Raw genomic sequence first — 22,188 nt, 5'->3', positions numbered from 1 at the left:
ATGCATCATAAAAGCCAGTTGAGAAACTTGCTTGGTTTTCACAAAATACCCTTCACAGTGTTGAGTCCTATAATCTGTGCCCTCTGCCTCTAACATGACAAGAGAAAGTCACACATACAAGTGTGCACAGTATCCTGCAACTCTCATTTCTCTCATTTTGGAAGGTAGTACAATGTTCACCAATCAAAAATGAAAGAACACAAATAGCAAACATAAGGAAAAAAATCAAAATCATTATGAATTCTCACAGCACAGAGATAAGTGGTGACATTAATATAGAGCATATTAGGCTAGGTTTTTACATATGTGTGTGTATCCATATATGTGTGCAGTGTGTGTGTGTATATGTATATATTTTAACAAACGTACTGTTTTCTAATCTTTTTTTAACAGTAAAAGTATATATCTTCCCATATCAGTAGATGCATAGCAATTCAAATAGCTTCATAGTTTTTCATATAAGTCATTTAATCATTCTCCTATTAAAGCTGTTTCCAAACTTTTTTTCACTATTGTAAATAATTCTATAACAGCTGTCCTATATATTTGACTAGGGAAAAGACTGGTTTTTCACTTTCAAGGCTTTTAGGCAGAGTTTAGCGTCTGAGACTCTATCTTAAATCTAACCCCAGGAAATGGATGAATCAATGACTAGCTTAGTTTTTGAAGAGGGTGCACAGTGGGATAAATGTGAGGCAGATGGGGAAACTGATCCCAAGCCAGGCCTCCAGACCACAAAAGTACCTTGATATGGTCACCTTCCTCCAGAACCTAATCCTTAGTTTTATAAACTAGAGAGAGAATCGGATCCTGGGGACCTCACTCCATTAGTTGTGTGATCTTAATGGCAGTGTTATTAAAAGGTGATGACTGGATGCTGCCATCTTTCTGAGAGGACCAGACACTCACAGTTGTCCTCCTCGCTGGCCCTCCATTTTCTGTGTATCTAGGATTTACTTTCTCTCCTACTGACTGACATAGCATTTCTCTAGATATGTTAATGCTGGCAAATTTTTTAAAAGATATGTTAATATATTTGAAGACATATATAATGATTGAATTGTGTAATACTCAAGCAGTAGAATGAGTCTATGGTTCCATTTCCGGAGCATTAAAAAATCAGTTATAGAATAACTACACCCGATCTTTTAATCAGTCTTAAACATTACAAAATTTTATATTAGATACAAAAGATTAAAGATTATATCTACAGAATGAATTATCAGTGTATAAAATCAGTGCATTAACTTTATTCTTTGCTCCACGATTGAACAAATATATAACCAGCTTATGCATCACATTTCTCCCATCCTCCAACCTGCCCCAGAAGAAAAGGAAAAAAGTGGTTACATGAATAGGCTAAACGGCAGGTTTACTAGAGAGCAGGGGAATGGATGCTAAGAAGCACATGCTGTGCTCTCTTCATTCTTCTCTGTTCTTCGCAGCTCCATAGAGAAGTCAAATAAGGGGGCATCATTGAGTCAGACGGCCACCTGTTCTCATTGTGGCTTTAATATCCCCTAGGTACATCAGCGTGTCAGATAAGCGAAGGCAGGTGTTGTAGTGCAGAAATTACTCTTTACTTTTCCCCACCCACCTGTCCATGTGATAGCGTTTGTAAGTGGACTTAGTGTTTGGCAGAGCCTGCCATCTCTCTGTCTGTCTCTTTCTCTTTCTTGCTCTCTTTCCACATGCACACCTGACTGTGATGGTTATGACACTGTCATGAAGCTTGCCTAGATACCAAGATATAGACGTGAATCTGAGGAAGTTAGAGCTGGCTCTACCCTGGGGTGGCCATATAATTTATCACCTAAACTGGGACACTTGAGAGTGAGAGTCTCCTATTAATAATTACACTGTGACAGCAGGTGTAAACTGGGATATAGGGTCCCCCTAACTCAAACCCAGCCCAACTCGGAGCTCTGTTTTGGAGTACTTATCCTTCCATCTCATCAGAACCCTTCTACTTTTTCCCACCACTCCCAACATAGTAGCCTTCAGACCTTTGGGGAACATAATTGTTAAAACAAACAAGCTAAAAAATGGGGAAAAAAAAAAGTTTGTATTAAAATGGTCAGTTACCTGTATAAACATACTGCTTTGCAGAAAAGTTGGTGATATGGTCTATACAGAAGTGTTACCTGGCAAGTAGCCACTATGTGATACCTGCAAATAATGAGTAGATATGCAAAAGTTGGAAATGCTGGTATGAAAGGCTATTACAGGTATTAGCTTAGAATGAATTTCAAATGTGCTGAAGTCAAGGGTGGCTCATGTGAATCAGGTTGCAGCCAAGTGTGAGCTTGTAGCCATTCTATTTGTTCAAAATGATTTTACATATATCTGGTTTATTTCAGTTATGTTTGCTTTATCATCACACCTCCAGAGATGAAACTTATTTAACTATTTCTAAGGTTCTAGAGTAAAAGTTATTGTTGCTCTGTATCCTACTTGTAGTATATTTCAGACATGTATTCTACAAATGCATTTTAAAATTCACTATAAGCTAAACACTGAGTATACAATATCAGATAAATCACAACCCCTCCAGCGATATTCTCGAGTGATTTCATTTTTTCCAAAGGGCTAATGTATAAAATCACCAATATACTAATATTTTTCTAATATAAAATAGTCCCTAATTTTATAATGTAAAACAAATATACTTTTAAATAAAACTAATTTTTGAAAATAATACTTTATTTTAGAAAAAAATTTAACTCTAAAATTCTAGATTGTGTTAATTTGTTCTAGCCTTTTTAGTTTGCTTATCATATGTAAGAGAGAAGTATAAATGACACTTTGGATTGTAAATACTTTGAGATACCTGAGCACCACAGGTGAAAGTAGTAATGATCAACCTGTGTGTCTTCTTTAATTAGAAACCTATATTTAGTACAATGCATTGTTACTTACCTGCAAGGAGAAATGATATTAACAGCAAGGGGTTCTTGTTTTATATATATACTGTGCCCAAGAGGCACATGTGGAAACTCATGTGTTTCAACAGGATAGTTGCACTAAATACATTTGGAAATGAAATGGGGTAGGGGACTTTTCAAAGTGATTTTGGGGGGATTTTCTGTATGCTGTCAAGACTTGGAGCAAGCATCACTTCTCATTTTGTTTTGGATATAGAATTTTTTTTTTCTGAACCAGAAAATAAGATTTGAAAGGCATTGACAGAACATCAACAAAAGTTTATTCATATTTCAATTTGGAAATTCATCTGTTTTGTCCCTCTCACGTCTGAAGCTAATAATGAGGCAGAAAACAAAGATTTAACAAAGAAGCATTTTATGGAATGGCAGGCAAGGCGATGCAGAAAGCCTAAAATACATCTGTCTATAAAATGCAAAGTAAAATAAGAACAATAGTGTGTTTAAAATTAGGTTAGAAATTTCTATTTCTGATGAAGAAAAATTAATGTAATCCCTTAAAAAACTCAACTAATCTGACTCAAAAGTGAAGATGATTTAATCTTCACTATTTTCCTTATAGTGTTTTTTAAATGCTGTTTTAATATGAGTCACAATAATTATGAAGCCAAGCTATTTATTCATCAAGTGGTTTTTCTCTTGAATCTTCTTATGCACTGGATTTTCTGAATGATCAGGTCTCTGTTATTAAATGTAACATGTGAGAGATACATGTGGCTGTGCTCTTTTTTGTTGTCTCTGCCAGAAAAGTAGATCAGGTTCCAGATTATACTGATGGACATATGAGAATCCTTCAAAAAGTTTATGGAAAGATTTCTATTATCTTTCATTTCTATTTTTCCACGAACTTTTGAAGTACCTTCATATTGTATATAGTAAGCAGGAGGGCAGAAATGGATTTCCTTGCCTAAATTAATTGGGCAGTTGCCTCAGTTGTATGCTTTGGCTTCAAAGGAGATACTATGAGAATCAGGGAGAAAGCAGATATTCCTTGGATGATAAGATTGTCTTAGATCAGGGATTTTGCAAGTCTGTAGGTAGAGGCAGCACAAGGTAGACTATCTAGCATTTCTTCAGTGATAACTTTTCATCAGGTGCTTTACCCTTAATAGTTTGGGATCTATCCAGATGTGTCAATATTTACAGTGAGCAATGAGGAATTAATGCATTCATCTTGTTAATTCGGTGCCAAAAACTGGTGCCCTGTTATTCATGGAAAAGAAAGGCAGCTGTGCATTATTTAGTTTGATGCTGCACATTGATTTAATTGATAATTTTATTTGTCGTTTACCTGTACAAATTGCCGTACTCTTAATGTTCCCAGGTGTGCACAACCTATTTTAGTTTTTACATATCATGCTCTCTAAATGATTTGCTGATCAAGTGACTTCTTATAAATCATCATAACTACTTTTTACCAATTCAGTCAACTTTATCTGTTTAATCAGAGTACTTTAATAAATTTCTAATAACATATTCTTGCCTCAAACTGTCTGGAAAATATTCAATTCTTTTTGCTTTCCCAGAAAACATCAGAAATTCTAATCTGTGAATTATGAAGCTACTTCGAAAAGTTAGTGGTAAAATAGAATTAAAAGATAACATGAATCTTTCCATGAACTTTTTGAAGTACTCTCATATTTGTAAGGTGACTTTCTGTGACACTCTAGTCTAAGAACAACTATAAATCTGTCCATCCATTTCTTATTATTTATTTTGTTTGATGTAGGGGATAAATAGCTAAAAACTACAACAGGATTAAATGTATCACTGCACTCACTCCTCTAAAACATTGCCTTTGGGAACAAGGAATGTCCTTTTTCCACCTTTAGTAGTGCTCAGGAAAATGTTGAGCATATTAAAAAGGAGGATATAATAAAAACTCTGGACTTGTACATCTCCAGATCTTAAAGTTGTGTGTTCTTTTTTGCACTTTTATTTGAAAGGATCTCTCAAAAATATCTTTTTCACAGTCATACACATAAAGTAGTAAAAACTTATCTGAATTCTAGTGTTGCCCTACTGAGTTGAAAAAGGATCCAGTGTTTTTGTTTTGGTTGACACTGTTTTTCATCATTTTGAATTCATGGTAAGTTAGGATAATATCAATGAATTTCTAGGAGTAAATGGTATCCCTGGTGAAATAAACAAAGTCACCCTTAATGCCATGATACACTGTAGAAGAAAACGTTTATCAAAAGGTTGCTTTGAATATTTACTCACCTCATTTGGCTGAATGATTTACTAAGTTTCTCCTTTTTATTTCCCTACATATCAATTCTAACAATATAGATAATTATTAAGACTATTACTTTAATTTTCTGTGTTTGTTTCATAATACATTATAATCAGAATTTTAAATCAAACCATTAGACAGCATATAAAGTTGATGCAATTTTATCACTTATCTGAATACAAAATTTGAACTGTATGTAGAAATATCTGATTGGAACACTTTTCGATGCCTTTGGTGAGTGGTACATGTATAAATTTTGTATGTCTTTTCTATTATTAAAGATGGAGTACTCCCACATCCATTCTTTAGTTAACACTGAGGGCCTTAAAAAATCCCTGTTTCGATCCTTCATTCTCTACTGGTCTCCTATATTAGAGGTGCTCTTATAGGGAGAGACTCAGTAAGACTGGATAACTAGCTGGAGAAAGGGAGCTAAGAGAAAAGGAAGGCTCACAAACCTGACACTGGGATGACATTAATAGAAAAAGGGAACACAGAGCAAACAGACCCAAGTGACGTGACCTGCCAAAGCTAATCAGGGGCAAAGAGAAAGCCAACACCTTGATCTCTGACTTCCAGATTTTTCTCATCACCAGACTTTCCACCCCTTCTCACATTTCCAGTTTCTGCAGCATAGTTGGATTCAACTGAACTCATGTTCTTCTCTTAGAGGAAAGTACTCATTATGCCAATTGCAGGCCTTTGCTAATTGTGCAAAATACAGCCCTTCCCAACTATGCAAACATGGGTCTTTACCAAACAGATGTATATTCATCTACCATTTTCAGAGAGAGGAAAGAGAGAATATGAATAAATGAGAGTGAAAAAAGGCTTCATGGCAGAAATACACAGTCAAAAGCAAATTGTTCTTCTAAACCTCAGAAAGGACTTGAGACCCTCTCAGGGCAAACCACACTAAGTAAGAACCAAATGAGCCTACTGATGGGGAACTTTGTGGAAAGATAGTATTTCTCTGGATGTTAAGGTCATTGAAAGTTCAGTTCCCTGTAAAAAGGATGGTTAGTCTGAACCATAGTTTGGCTAGTGAAGTAGCTGGCCTGTTCCTTCTATATAATTAAATTTTTGTTAGTTGTTTTAAAAAACACAAAAACAGGATGAGTCTATCTTTTTTGTGGTTTCTCTTTGATGAGTTTCTAAAGGAATAATTTGAGGTTTTTCTCTTACTAGTGTGATGGAAAGTAGAACACAGAGCAATTAGTGTATTGTTTTGCATATGTGGATTATATATTTTTTCTGGGTGAAAAAGTAGAATTTTGCAGAAACATGAAAGGAGTTGGCTGTAAGATGATGACTTCAGCATTATTGGAAAAGGTCACTCTCATATCAGGATGTAATTGTACTCAGTAAGTGTAATCTGATGTGCAAATGTATTAGTCTCTCATTTTGAGTTTGGAATTATCAATACAGATCTGCAGCACTATACAGATTTTTGTTCCCAGTCATCCTTGCGTTTTGTTTAAAGAGAACAGTTGAAAAGCAAGTGTGAAGCAATCCAGGCATCTTCTCCAGCTCAGCTAGAGAGGAAGCTTAGCACAGTGGCTGCCTGGACCCCAGGCCTGGCTTCTCTACCTACCAGCTGTTTGACCCTGAGAAAGTTGTTTAACTTCTCTGTACCTCTGTTTCCCCATCTAGAAATTGTGATAATAAGGGGTAACTACTGCTAGGGTCTGTGAAGATAAAATGAGTTAATATATGTAAAGTACAAAGAAAACATAGTAAATGTTATCTAAGTTTTATTGTAACTATTGGATGTAAATATTTATAATGTAATTCTGGCTTTTTATCAAGAATACAGTGCAAAATTATAAATCCATCTGTTATATGTGGCTTATTTTTTCAGTTACCCATTTTAAGACGAAGTTCTAGATGATTTTTAAAAAAAGGAATCAGAGCTTTTTTTAACTATTAAACTACATAAAAGAAAAGTATTTGCTATCAGCAAGTGTCTGCTTGAGAGTTTTCCTTTCTTCTGTAAATCACACAAAAGGATGATTTTTCTTCTATTTGATCACTTTTTTCCCAGTAAGGCAAAGCCAATGAATTGAATATCTGTTGTTAGCATTATAATGATTCAGTCAAAAGCTATAGTGGGGAGGGGGAGCCAAGAGCTAAGTGCACAGGCAGGGAAGCAATGTAGGACGGTTTTGCATCTTGGAAAAGTTTTAGATGCTACATGGGATCCATTCAGGATCTGTCTTTCAAGGGGTTTTTTGACTGGCTGGAGAAACAAAAGTAAATATGATAAGTAAGTAACATTCTTGTTTATAAATTCCGTGATAATGTATAAATTTTATATAGCTTATAAATATATAACCTGTTATTAATCAACTTTTAGTTGCATAAATCTAGCTTCCTTTATTTCTGAGTTTCAAAATTCCCTCAAGGGAGACTGAAGAACACCTGGCCAGGGTCCCAGCTCAGGCAGGTAGAACTTCAGCTTGATTACTGGAAAGGTCGTGCGGTGGACAGAGCCAGAAGGATGGGTAGAGTAAAGGTAGCGAGAGTCAAGCTCAGGAAAACCAAATGCTAACAGCAGGCCAAAGGAAGAAATGAAGTTCATTAGGAACAAGGATGCTTATTTCAAATTGTTTTGAATAATATTGGGGTGACCTCCACTTAACTTTAGGAAGACATGTGGTCAAGGTGGACTGGCCAAAATTATGAGATTGAAGTGGAAATCAACCTCTGCAGCACTCAAGGTCTCTGTTTCTCTTTCTCCATAATAGCCGTTCATTCTTCCATAAGAGGATAGCAGCAAGAGAAGCCAGCGAACAAAGAGACAGAGCAACTTGTCATCACAGCACTAAGAAAAGCCTAAAAAGTGGGTTTTGAGAATTAGGGTCTTGTTCCTTCATGATATTGTTGCATTATTAACACGGAAAATTGAAATTTGATTTTCCTTAACCAGTTTTTTTTCCCCAAAATATAAAAGATCTTGCTATAACCTCACCTACTCTCAGTAGTTCCTCTTCTTTACTGAGTTTACTCTCTCAGCATTCTAGACAAGTTCCAAAAATAATGACCTCTCCTGTATATTGTTAAACGTTCAGTCCAACAGATAGATACAGATGGATGAGGGCTGTGTTGCACAAAGACAAGTCAGCATTATTTAATCAATGTTTGTCTGATCCGTGTAAAACGAGTATAAATGTAAGCTGCATCCCATCTGTTTTATCATCCGTGTGAAGCCAACCTCATTTTTAAAACTTGATTTCTTATGTAATTGTCCCAGAATGACACAGGGATGATAAGTTGGGAAGAAATATCACTCAGACTAGTGGGATAAAGGGTCCTCATGACTAGGTGTGTTTCCTATGTTGGGTTCTTCATCTTGCAGGGGCATTCTGCATAGTTAAACAGCATCACAGCTTAGTCATTACCAGCTGGTAATTATCAGCTGAGCTTCAGAATCCCACAGACCTGGGTTTGAGGGTAACTGAATGAGTCTAGCTTTGTGGGTTTCACTAAATTAGTTAACCACCAAATAAGCACGGTGTATGTCACGGAGAAGGCACTCAGTAAGATTTATTGAATTAATCTTTCTTTACTTCAATTTCCTTGTCTGCTAAATGGATAAAAACAACAGTACCTACTTCATAACAATTGTGACAAGTAAACAGGCTAGTATCTATAAAGCATAATGACCTGGCAGCTTTTATTATAAATATCGTGCTACTTGTGGGTCTTCTCATGGACCCTACTTTAAGCTTAAGCATATTGACATATATGGCACACACCTCATATTCCCATGAGGTTCCATTACTTGTTTTTAAACTCTTCAGGGTTGGTATCAAATAAATATTCTCAGCCCTCTGTGTGATTTAGCAAGAATGGAAATGGACATGAGTTAACAATGTCTTTGAACTGATGGATGCAATTTCATTACTGTAATTAAGTGCATGCCATTTATACATCTGTGGGTGATCTTAGTCTGAGTAAAAACAAGGGCAACTAATATCTTCCACCAAAAGCACTGTACGTCAGTGAGCATAGTAGATTCTTGGGATGTTTGAGAGAATGATGTGTAATAAGCTTATGTACCCAATAATGTTCATCAGAAGAAAGTGGAATATTGTAATTATAGTTGTAAGTTCAGGATCACATACTTAATTAGTATGCCATATGATAATGAGTGTTAAGTATAAAAATTTTGGTGCACTGTACACTTAAGTTTCTCCCTTGGTTCTCTCTCATGTTATATAGGAAAATTACTCCATGATTTCTCTTTATGAACTTTTCTCAGAGACATTTATTCATCAATTCTATTTATTTTAAAACATTTGTTTAACCATTTGTGTACTGAGCCAGTTGCAGTGTAGATACAAAGATGGCTAAAGCTGTATTAGATAGAACTGTGGCTAAGGAATTTAGAATTTGAATTTAGAATTTTAGATTGAGGTCACACAGAGCCAGTGGAAGTTCTTAAAACAGGGACCTAACCTGTCCAGGGCTGTGCTTTAAAAAGACTACCCTGGTAACAGTATGAAAAATGGATTGGGGTAAGAGATTCGAGGAGGGATTTCAATCAGACAGCATATACTGAAGGTCTGGGTTTGGGGAGTGACAGTGGGATTGTAGATTTGGGACAAATCTGAGAAATTTTAAAGGCAGGACTTGGTCACTGAGTGGAGCTTCTCTGTGTGACTTGAAAGCTTCCACCTGGGCATTTCTATGTTTCAGTTCCTATATCTCATGGAATACTTGGAGGATTATATTTTGCAAAGGAGATGATACATTTTCCAGGAAGAACAAACCAGGAACTTCCTTTATTACATTATTCTTTTGACTTCAAGACATGGATAATTATTTTACTAAATACTATTCAATCATTGACTATTTAATATATAGATTAACACAGGCTAAGAAAGGGAAAAGGTTTTATAATTCTTAGTAAACTAGAGGCTGCACTCTTTACTGCTGATAATTTGTTTGGAGGTTGTTCTAGACTATTTATAGGCTTAATGCTTTACAATTGTGAGTTGTGCTATCCTGCTGAACTCTGTGTCTTTTAACAGAAAGTGTACGTATCTTCATATTATAATAGCTTTAGGATATGTTTTACTTTCAAATTCTACTTATACATATAAAGGAATGTAAAATACCCAGCATCAAAAGTAACTGACAAAAATTCTATTAACATAAACTAGTATCTTCACATTTTTGAAAAATTTCACCTGGTTATAAACCTATTTTATTATTACTTTTGAAAACTTAATCTTTTAACATCATGTTTATGTAATTACTGAATTCGTGTTTCCATATACCATGAAATTAAAAGACTTAAAAATATGTCATTATCCTATGATGAAAGAAAAGGTGTTTTGATTCCTGTAACATTGCAGGAAATTAAAGAGTCCCCTAGAGTATTTTAATCAAACCTGAATTCAATCTCAAAATAATAATGTTCTACTTATCAAAAAATTATATATTTTATATATGTGCAATTTTTATTTTATATTGAATAATTTTTGTTGAACTAAAGCATCAATAAAAAGGCACTAAAAATCAGGAAAAAAAACCCAAAATTAAAATAATAAAAAGAAGCAAACTATAAACATAATGATAACACATACTGGTAAATGAAAAGATAAGATAAATAGAAAAATCATTGGACTCTTCATTGCATTATAAATTAACATTCGGACTAAGGTGATTTATTAGAATTAACTGACCTCCCTTCTTCACTGTTATTCTTAACTGTCTGAATTATACAAACTGCCGTGTAATATCAGTGTTTGGAGAAACAGACAAAACCTTAAAGTGCCATTAAGATGTGAGCATGGAAGTGAAGAGCAAATAGTAAAGCCTGAGCCCAGTCAAGCCCGTGAAAGACCAGTCAACTCAGAGACCAAGCTGAGGTCCAGATAGGAAATAATAGGGAAGAATAATCAAGATAAAATATTGTTCAAAGAGCTGGAAGAAATATTGAACCAAGATAACTTGTAAACTACAGCAGCAGAGAGGGAAATGGAAAAGTAAAAAAAAGAACTTACCTTTTCAATATAAACAGAACATCTATATTGATTTTTTTTTGTTTGAATCAATGTTGGTGACTATCACTGTTTCTTACTATGATTAATCACTTCATGGTGTGCTGGTTATATTAGTGCTCAGCTTCACAGTTAGGATCATCATGATGAAGTATGGCTTCAGAGTTTTCTTTTTAAATCATGTTTCTTACTTGCGATAAACGCCTATAATTCGATGTTGTTTAGTATTGATTATGCGTATGTGTTGTTTTTCTTTTAAAGTCGATTGACCCTGGCCAGCAGTTCACATGGGAACATTCAAACTTGGAAGTAAACAAACCAAAGAATAGATATGCAAACGTCATCGCGTATGATCATTCCCGGGTTCTCCTATCAGCCATAGAAGGTAAGGACATGCAGATGTTATTCAGACCTTTATTTTCATGGGCAAAGTATGTGCATGAGAATATAGTTTTAGCTAGGTTATTAGCCATCTACTAAAATTGCTACTTAAGATTCGGGTATAGCTGGTTCTTGCTTTTTCTTTCTCACACAAATACAGCCAGTCCTCCATATCTGTGGATTCTGCGTCCATGGATTCAACCAACAACCGTGGATGGAAAATATATGAGAAAAAATTGTCTGTACTGAACATGCACATACTTTTTTTTCTTGGTTTTATCCCCTAAACAAGATAGTATAGCAACTATTTACATAGCATTTATATTGTATTACGTATAAGTAATCTAGAGATGATTTAAAGTATACGGGAGGATGTACATAGATTATGTGGAATATTACACCATCTTATATCAAGAACTAGAGCATTGTGGACTTTGGTAGCCATGGGAGGTCCTGGAAGCAATGCCTCCTGGATACCGAGGGTTGACTGTGCATCTTACACAGGCACACAGTATCCTTGGCACCATATGGCACAGGAACATCCCTCGTTACCTTCTTGCCTCTACCCTAGATGAGAGACTTGGCAATGTAGTTGATGGTTTTATATGAGAAGCAAATTGAAGTTGCCCATTTTCTTTATGGTTGTTGATGGTTATGAATGGATGGATGATTGTCAGATGAGGCCCATTAACTGGTTATTTTTTAAAGGGGAGGGGGAGGGGATTGTTTGTTTGCAAATAAACCTGGATATTTACTGGAGACAATCTAAAGGTTAGGAGTTGGAAATGTGGTGATTAATATAACATAAATTAAGCACCTTGGAAATGTCTGGTATATCGAATTTGGGGACTGCTTTGTAATCTGTCTCTCACAATCGCAGTAAGGAGTGTATTCCAGAGACAATGATTGCTCCTTAAAAGATGAGAGTTACTCCTTAAAAATGCCTACCTTCCCTTAAGGATCCATAAGGAGGGTATTTTCCATTTACCTCTTACAAATGATAAATCCCTTTCACATGGTATATTAAAACAACTAGGAGTCCATGCTCCACACTCGACCTCTTGTTGGTCCTTTTGTCTGTAGTAACAGATTGGATTGAAAAATCCTTAGAAAGTAGCTTACACTGCCACTTGAATCATTCCCTGTGTTAACAGTGAACCTGGACATATCACCACCTGTCACATACCACATTCATCCTTATGGGTGCCCAGAAGAGCTCTGTGACCTCTTCACACTTGAAAGTTCACTGTTTACCCTCTTGCAGATGTTTTATAGAACATTGAATAATACCAGCTTCAGACCTAATCCTTTTTTAAAACGTCATATTTCAAACGTGTTCATCTCTAGTTATTCAAGTATCTTTCCATTTTTTCTGCTTCCAAGACCTGTGATGACCACCATTTTATTTCATAATTCCAACCAAGTCCTACTGCCTCCTTAGTGTCCAGAATTAAAAGTGAGACTCTGCTTAAAAGCTTTCCCAGTAAGCACTAAAGGGAACCAATACGTTTATTTCTGTTTTGGGGGGGAACAAGACCTTTTCTTATTTGAACAAACCCATATCTGTAGCCCCCCCTTGCCTCAAAATGGTGTTGTGTGCACAGATTATCTTGTAAAATTCTAATAATCAATTTAATTTTGACTGCAGAAAACAGTATCGTCCTTTTTGGGGGGGCATCCAAAGATATACTAGGTCTTCAATAGTTAATCAGTTTTTTTCAGAATGGAAAAAGGTTAAGTTCATCAAAATCTCACCAATGCTAGTTCAGGCAGGATAGTGTCAAATACATAACTGCTTCTGTTCAAATCCTGTTTAGATACTGTAATCAGTACATGTGGATAATTAGCAGATAAGGTTTACATATCATCTTTGTGTTTCCAATTCTAAAATGTAAAATGTCTTGTCTCAGGTCCCTTAAATCATGTCTATAGTAAATAAGAAAATCCAAGTCACAGAGAGAGGAATCTTTTCTTCTATTAGCAAAGCAAGGTAAATTATAGAAATAAAATAAGTGAATGTAAGTTGAGAATCTATTTGGCATAGTCTTGCCTGGAAAGCTTGTCTGCCTGCCTTTGCTGTACTATAGCATTGTTTCCAACGAGAATTAGGTCATTCAATACTACCACTTCCCTGTACTTGACTCGCTTTGTCATTATTTTCCTTAACCTGTTATTTTCCACATCTTAACAGGAAAGTGTGTCAAGGGACAAAAAACTACATCCTTGTACCTTTATTATGATAGCTGTAAACTATGTGCATTTCATTCCTATGCTATTTTTACAGTATAAAAGCAAAAGCACTTAAATCAGACTAAAACCTGCCTTTTTATAGCTCTGTGCCCACAAATATTCCCTCAATCTAGAGCTGACCTAAAAACCAAAAATCTTTCAATGTTAAGTATTATGCAAAAGGTTAGAAGCATTTAATTGAAGTTTATGGACTATACAGAGAGCTTTAATCTAGATTACAACCATGAACAGCATTTTATCTTAGACTAAGCCCTAACGAGCAGGTATTTATGGGGGCAGTCAATCATCCTATCGCTTACGCACAGAAGAGAAAATGCTGGTAGCTGGAACCACAGAACCACTAACTGAGGCTTCTCCTATAAAGGCAGCTTTTACACAAGGCCAGATTTTTCAAGTATATTGCAGTGTTAAGTTACTTCGTGCACAATTTAGAAAACTTAATGTGCTTGTTTTGGGTTCCACCTGTGTCAGTAACTTAAATGTCTTTGGTTGAGGATTTTAATTTGGGTGTTTTTGTTATTCTTCTCTCAGTGGTGCTCGCCACTCTCTTCATACTACCTTGCAGAGTGATCGGACAGACTTTAAAGAAAAACTTGGAAGTGGCCACAGTAATACATGTTGTCTTTATCTTTGTTTAATAGAGCAAACTTATACCCTACTTCTACTAAAAAGAAGACAGGGGAAACAAAAATAAAAGAATCAGGAATTGTGTATGGGCACCAACATGATTATTGAACTTCTTGAAAATAATAACACTACATAATATGTTTTCAAATCACAGTCATCTCACTTATGCTGGGAAAAATGCAGAATAAATTCAAGAGAGCCCTAATTACAAGATGCATTCAGTTGTTGAATTGTAGGGTAAGCAGTGTGGAAACAATTCAGTTTTTAATAAATCCAGTTACCATTGGGGTCTGCTCCATGTTTAAGCAGTTCTTAAGAGAAAATTGTAATTACTGAAAAAGAACAGGAATAGTGGCAGGATTTATTTTAATGACTTAGGTAGTAAATATTTTCAAATAAAGACCAAATGGAAGCTTGTACTTGTTTGTGAATACACAAAATATATAAGATGCTTAATCTTGTAAAATCCACAGTTCTTCAGAAAGTATACTTTTATTGAATTAGGAAAAGAGAAATGAACAAATCAAAATGTGATGAACAAGGAAATCTGAGTTTGAGTCTTTGCTCTGTCACTAATTAGTTAGGTAACCTTGACTTCTCTGAGTATCAGTTTTATCAGCTGCAATGTCTTTCTCACTGTTAAGAGTTATCTCTGTGTAGTTTCCTATCAGTTATTTTATTTATTCTACGTAACAGTCTACTGAAAGGAGTGGTAGAAATATTTTACAAGATATATAGTTATCCATATTTAGAGATGAGAAAACTGAAGCTCAGACACAGAATTGGCCCAGAGTCGCACAGTGTATAAATAATATAGCTCACATTAGAACTCAGCTCTTCTGATTCCTCGACCCAAGTTTCCACTGGTCCACATTACTAAGAGTACTTTCCTACTGATACAGTATGTGACTGTGCCTAAGTTACTTAGCATGGATCTAAAAGCCCAGCCTTACCTTTTTGCCTAAAAATCCATTTTATCACTTGGCATTAGCCTGATGGATAACACATCACGTTTTAGAATGTTATTTCCTATTTTATGGCATAACTAGCCTGAAGCAATGACAAAATATGGGGAATCATCAGTGGCCAAATGCATCAGAGTCATAACATTGCAGAAATAAGGTCAAGTGCATCTGTAACTGACTCCACAGCTGATCAATCTACTTACCTCTAATATCTTTTTATGTATCTTCAGTTTCTTATAAACCCAGGAATATCAATTAGTAACAGGTTATTTATTATAATGCCTTGTAACTTGCAAAAATTAGTGAATTAAAGTCCTGGATTAAAAAAGAAGTTTTGTTCTAAAATATAATTAATCTTCACTGCTGCCAGTACTGTATTTCCATTAGTAGGATTATAATTAATATTTCACATTAAAAGCCATATTATGCACATGGGTTTTTATAAAATTTTCAGCCAAGTCTAAATATAAAGCAAAATTAAAATGCTGCATTTCAATTCAACAAAGACAAGCAGTTATAACAGATATGATTATCTGGGTATCTATTTTATGTTGGGTATCATGTCATGAATTTTCTTTATGGTGTTCAGAACAACCCCAACAGATAGTTTTTATCATCTGAATTTACAGATGAGGAAACTGAAACATTAAAACCGTCAAGTAACTTATTTAAGATGAATAGCTGGGAAGTGGCAGAGATAAAATGTTAATATATGTTAGTGGGACTCAAGGCCATTGTTTCCCCAATAAGACCACTTGGGCCTCCAGCCACTTTTGAAGTCATAACAGCTGTGCCTACACACATCATACCTAATTCAAACAGTGCCTTTCTGTCTGGGAAGATTCTAGGCATTTTGAAATACATATGATAGAGCTAGAGGTCTTCAGTTGTATGGTTGGACTCCAGTCAAAGTGAATTTTTCCAAGGAATAAATAGCACAAATGATTTTCAGGTGAGGTTTTTATTTGTTTAATATTAGTTTTTAAAGTATATTGGGAAGGTCACTGAATAAGTAGACAGGAGACTAGAAACTAAATCCCAGTTTAAGCAGCTATGTGACCTTGGGCATGTCACTTAATGCAGTTAAGAGTAATTCTTTGGGGGAGCTGGATCCTCTTGGCAATTTGATGAACACTTTAAATACCACTTGAAAACAAAAGGCACCTACACACTTTATTTACACACTAATTTCAGACAGTTCATGGACACAAGCCCTTTACAAGCCCATTCTCCAATTTAGGAACCCCTGACAGTGTCTTTTTTTCTGTTTCCTTATGAAATGAGGATGTGTAAGACCCTTCCTGCCATCACTAAAATTCTCAGTGTTGATAGGATCTGAATCCTATTTCAGAATCTAAATAGGATCATTGACTGGTGTATGATTGTCTCACCAAAACAGGTATAAATGATTTTAACTATGAGAGAGTAAGAGATAACAAAGACTAAGCCACAGTGTGTTATATGCAGTCTTTAACACTAGTTCTTATTAATCTGATTTAAGAAGCTTAGTAAAATATGGGTGTGTGTATTAGTCTGTTTGTGCTGCTATGACAAAATACCACAGACTGGGAAATTTATAAATAACATAAATTTATTTCTCACAGCTCTGGAGGGTTTGGTGTCTGGTGAGGGCCCAGTCTCTCTCTTCCAAGACGGTGCCCTGTTGCATCCTCTGGAGGGGAGGAACAGAAAAGGGGCAAAGCAAGTCCCTCAAGCTCTTATAAGAACCCTAATCCCATCCGTTAAAGCTCTGCCCTCATGATTTAATCACCATCTAAAGGCCCCACCTGTCAATACTATCTCATTAAGTTTTACCATATGAATTTGGGGAGACACATTCAGACCATAGGACTCTCTTATTTTATTTTTTCTTATGCTACATATTTAAAGTTTTGAAACATAAATACTTTTGTCATTTCTTTAACAAGTACTTTTTAGAAGGGCCCATTTGCTTCTCAAGAACTTCCTTCCTGATGAACCATCCTAGGTTCTTCTGGCTTCTGAAGAGCTTGCTTAGACAAGTTACTGTGCCTCAGTTTCTTCATCTGTATAATGGGATTATTAATAGTAACTACCTCCTAGATACTAGGTGAATTAAAGGGATTAATGCATGTAAACCCGTAGAAGAGTGCCTGGCACAGAGAAAAGGCCTAATAAATACTAGGAACTACTAAGATTATAATTAGTGTTACAGATTTTATTATGACTATAGATAGGTCCTTTTATCCACAGATGGAATTTCTTTTGTATATGATCTATGGAAAAATTAATAGTATCCAAATGAGAAAACTGCATATATTTGGAGTACTCTGTGAAGAAAAAAATATTTATATTGGTGCTTGATAAATGGAAACCAGGCCCATAATAGCATTACAAATTTCAACAAGGGGAAGAATGTGTTCTTTTAAATGGAAATTCAAAATATATCATCTGCTGTTTGATTTGCATAATAGGAGCAATTCAAAAAAATCCAAGTGTAAATAATATAGATGATGTTACAACAACTTGATTATTTGTGAGATGGGCAATTTAACACCTTTAAAATGAGAATGGCTCACAGGGAATTACCACTCCTAAGATAAATCTAATTAAAAATAATAATAAAGACAAGAAACTACTGCTATTCCTCTCTAATGTTAAGTCACCATTTGCCACCACACCAGTGCTCTACATATAAGTCTTGTCTTGGCCTCTGTTCTGCAGAGGGTTCAGTGGATATATCTGTACCAATTCATTTAAAACAGCTGTCAGCATGTGTTAACATATTCTCCAATTTCACATCGTACCCATGCTGTGAAATATCTTTTTTATTTTTTTCAGGCCATATCAAGTAACCTGATGTGTTTCCAATAAGTAAAAACAAATCCCCCCCAAAAAACAAACCTAGGGAAATAAGTTAATGTAATCTATCCAACATTTTCCAATAGAATGTTAATTATAGTGAATAGCAGTGTTTCATATGAAGCTCTAACATTAAAGAATTAAAATTATTTTAATTATTTCTCATTTTAAAGGTGCTGAATTGCCCGTCTCACAAATCAAGTTGTTGTAACATCATCTATATTATTTACACTTGGATTCCCCAGTGAAGAATTCCTTTGATAGTTGCCATGTGCTCTTTCCCATGTCATGTCAATAAATATGATCCTTTTCTTCCCTCTGTTTCTTTCTCTGTCCATCCCTCCCTCCCTCCCTCCCTCCTAGTCACTAGTGAATACTTTTGTGGCCATTACAAATTTCAACAAGGGGAAGCATGTGTTCTTTTAAATGCAAATTAGAAATATATCATATCATCTGCTGTTTAAAAATATATCATCATCTGAAATTTTTGTTTTAGTTTGTGCTTGAAAGTTTATTTAAACTACTGAAGGAAGTTTATGAGAATATATACCCTATTTTTTAAAAAACAGTTTTTTATAAATCCTTTCCAATTATTGATTAATTTCATTTTTTCTCACATTATTCACAATATCAATCCTTGATTTAGGCAGATAGTATAGTTTCTTTACCATTTCAGTCTTTCACTGTTCAAATTAATTGTGAGTATGATGAAATTTAATCCTTTTATTTCAGGGTGCTTTTTCTTAAATACATAAAGTGTGTGTTATTGAGGCACAATGAACAGATAAATTTTTATAGCTTAATTTGTCTTAAGTAGCAAGGTAGATGGGACTTAGCATTGGAAAGTTGGAGCAATTTCCCAGGGTGCTTAAGTCTTCATGAAAACTATCTAATTTGAGCTGGGGTTTTTTTTTGTTTTTGTTTTATTTATTTTTTATTTATTTGCTTCATTTATTTTTTAAATTTTATTTTATTTTGTCAATATACGATGTGGTTGATTATCGTGGCCCATTACCAAAACCTCCCTCTCCTCCTCCCTCCCAACAAGTTGTTCGCTTGTCATATCAACTTCAAGGAATTGTAATTGTTGTGTCTTCTTCCCCCCCCCCCAGTTTACTTGTGTATGTATTTATTTATTTTTAGTTCCCACAAATAAGTGAGAACATGTGATATTTCCCTTTCTGTGCCTGACTTGTTTCACTTAATATAATTCTTTCTAGGTCCATCCATGTTGTTGCAAATGGCAGTATTTCACTGTTTTATATAGCAGAGTAGTATTCCATTGTGTACATATACCACCGTTTACATATCCACTCATCTGATGATGGACATTTGGGCTGTTTACAATGCTTAGCTATTGTAAATAGTGCTGCGATGAACATTGGGGAACAGGTGTACCTTCGACTTGATGATATCCATTCCTCTGGGTATATTCCCAGCAGTGGGATAGCTGGGTCGTATGGTACATCTATCTGCAGTTGTTTGAGGAACTTCCATACCATTTTCCATAGAGGCTGCACTATCTTGCAGTCCCGCCAACAGTGTAGGAGAGAGTTCCTTTTTCTCTGCAACCTCACCAGCATTTATCATTCACAGTCTTATAGATATTAGTCATCCTAACTGGGGTGAGATGGTATCTCAGTGTGATTTTGATTTGCATTTCCCAAATGCTGAGTGATGTTGAGCATTTTTTCATGTGTCTGTTGGCCATTCGTATATCTTCCTTTGAGAAATGCCTATTTAGCTCCTTTGCCCATTTTTTAATTGGGTTACTTGTTTTTTTGTTATAAAGTTGTTTCAGTTCCTTGTATATTCTGGATATTAATCCTATACTACAAAGCTATAATAACCAAAACAGCATGTTACTGGCATAAAAACAGACACAATGATCAATGGAATAGAATAGAGAATCCAAAAATCAACGCACACACCTACAGCCATCTGGTCTTCGACAAAGGCACCAAGCCTATACACTGGGGAAGAGACTGCCTCTTCAGCAAATGGTGCTGGATATGCATATGCAGGAGAATGAAACTAGACCCGTACCTCTCACTATATACTAAAATCAACTCAAAATGGATTAAAGAATTAAATATACACCCTGAAACAATAACACTTCTTTTTTTTTTTTTTTTTTTTTAATTTTATTTTGTCAATATACATTGTGGCTGATTATTGCTCCCCATCACCAAAACCTCCCTCCCTCCCCCCCTCCCCCCCAACAATGTCCTTTCTGTTTGCTTGTCGTATCAACTTCAAATAATTGTGGTTGTTATATCTTCTTCCCCCCCCCCGTTTGTGTGTGTGTGTGTGTGTGTGTGTGTGAATTTATATATTAATTTTTAGCTCCCACCAATAAGTGAGAACATGTGGTATTTCTCTTTCTGTGCCTGACTTGTTTCACTTAATATAATTCTCTCAAGGTCCATCCATGTTGTTGCAAATGGCAGTATTTCATTCGTTTTTGTAGCTGAGTAGTATTCCATTGTGTAGATGTACCACATTTTCCGTATCCACTCATCCGATGATGGGCATTTGGGCTGGTTCCAACTCTTGGCTAACAATAACACTTCTTAATGAAAACATAGGAGAAACACTTCAGGAAGTAGGACTGGGCACAGACTTCATGAATACGATCCCAAAAGCATGGGCAACCAAAGGAAAAATAAACAAATGGGATTATATCAAACTAAAAAGCTTCTGCACAGCAAAAGAAACAATTAACAGAGTTAAAAGACCACCAACAGAATGGGAGAAAATATTTGCAAAATATACATCTAATTGGGGCTGTTTAAATGGCATCTTTCTCTTGCATGTAGTGGGGAAAGCGGTGTAGGGATTCGCGATTCCCAGCTCCTACCTTAGCCTATGCCTGCTAATGTTTCTTACCTGCAAAAGAGAAAAAGCATTTTTAAGGGATGGGTGTTTGTATTGTTTTTTCTTTACTCCTGTTCTCAGAAAGCCAATCGAAAAGAAAGTCAGAAAGCTCTGGGAGTGAGTTTATTTTTATCTCTATTGTTGTTAGTTCAGTTATTGGGATTTTTTTTTCATTTTTATTGTACATCTGTGCAGATTACTCTAATGAATCTATGCTTCATTACTCTGAGGCTATATAGAAACCTATGTCATCTGAAGTATGCCTCTGTTGTTAAAATATGGGCACAGGTTGTAGATTGCTGAGAAGCTGTAAAATAATTATTTTTGTCTTCTCTGATAATTTTTTTTTTAAATATAGATGCTAGAAGGGGCCCTTCCAGATTTGGAATTACTTATTATTAGTACAGTATTTAGGAATGAGTGGACATATTTCACTTCTGTTTATTACATTGATTATAATAGTAACTAATATCTATGTGGCATTTTAGAAATTTCAAATACATTGACTCATTTGATTCTCACAAGGTTGTTCCATAAGGTCTTTACAATGGTGGTGTTCATATATTAGTGATGAGTAGATAGCGGATCTGAGAGTTTCCCACAGACAGAACTCCTGTAGTCATATTCTGTGCTTGATTCCAACTTCCTCATTACTAAAGAAAGTGCTCCCTACCTAGAAATGAGCCCCCTCTATCACAGGAATTGATAATTCCCCAACATGTGTAGCTAATCTTTTGTTGTATTCCTGTGCCCATTTCTCAAAGCCCAGCCTCAGCTGACTGGAGGTATGGAAAATCAAGGAGAGCAGGATATAAAATGATGAGAGGGTACAGATTGGGTTTCACATGTTAGAATGTTATCCATTCCTCTCTTAGCTCACTGTGGTGATGAGCTACCAAGCCCTCAGAACTAGGTACGCTTTTTAAAAATTGCCCTCTACTCTGTGGAAACATGAAGGATAATTTTCCAAACTGCAGCTACATGAGATTGTACCATGGCAAATAGTGTACTATGTCTCTACAAGTAACAAGTTTTCTCTGGTTTGTGGCAAGGAAAAT

The 22,188-nt window shown here is 35.4% G+C and overlaps 1 protein-coding gene across 1 annotated transcript in view; it reads left to right on the top strand.

Annotated features, from left to right (window-relative positions):
* PTPRD (protein tyrosine phosphatase receptor type D) overlaps positions 1–22,188 on the top strand; it is a 290,275-nt gene that overhangs the window by 208,873 nt on the left and 59,214 nt on the right. The window contains exon 27 of the mRNA XM_063080420.1: positions 11,451–11,574. Coding sequence (XP_062936490.1) covers positions 11,451–11,574 — 124 coding nt within the window. The remainder of the gene's footprint in view (positions 1–11,450; positions 11,575–22,188) is intronic.

The sequence above is a fragment of the Cynocephalus volans genome, chromosome 16 (genome assembly GCF_027409185.1).
Source record: "Cynocephalus volans isolate mCynVol1 chromosome 16, mCynVol1.pri, whole genome shotgun sequence".
Lineage (NCBI taxonomy): Eukaryota > Metazoa > Chordata > Mammalia > Dermoptera > Cynocephalidae > Cynocephalus > Cynocephalus volans.
The sequence above is the reverse complement of the archived record's forward strand: the minus strand, read 5'-3'. Positions and strand labels throughout refer to the sequence as shown.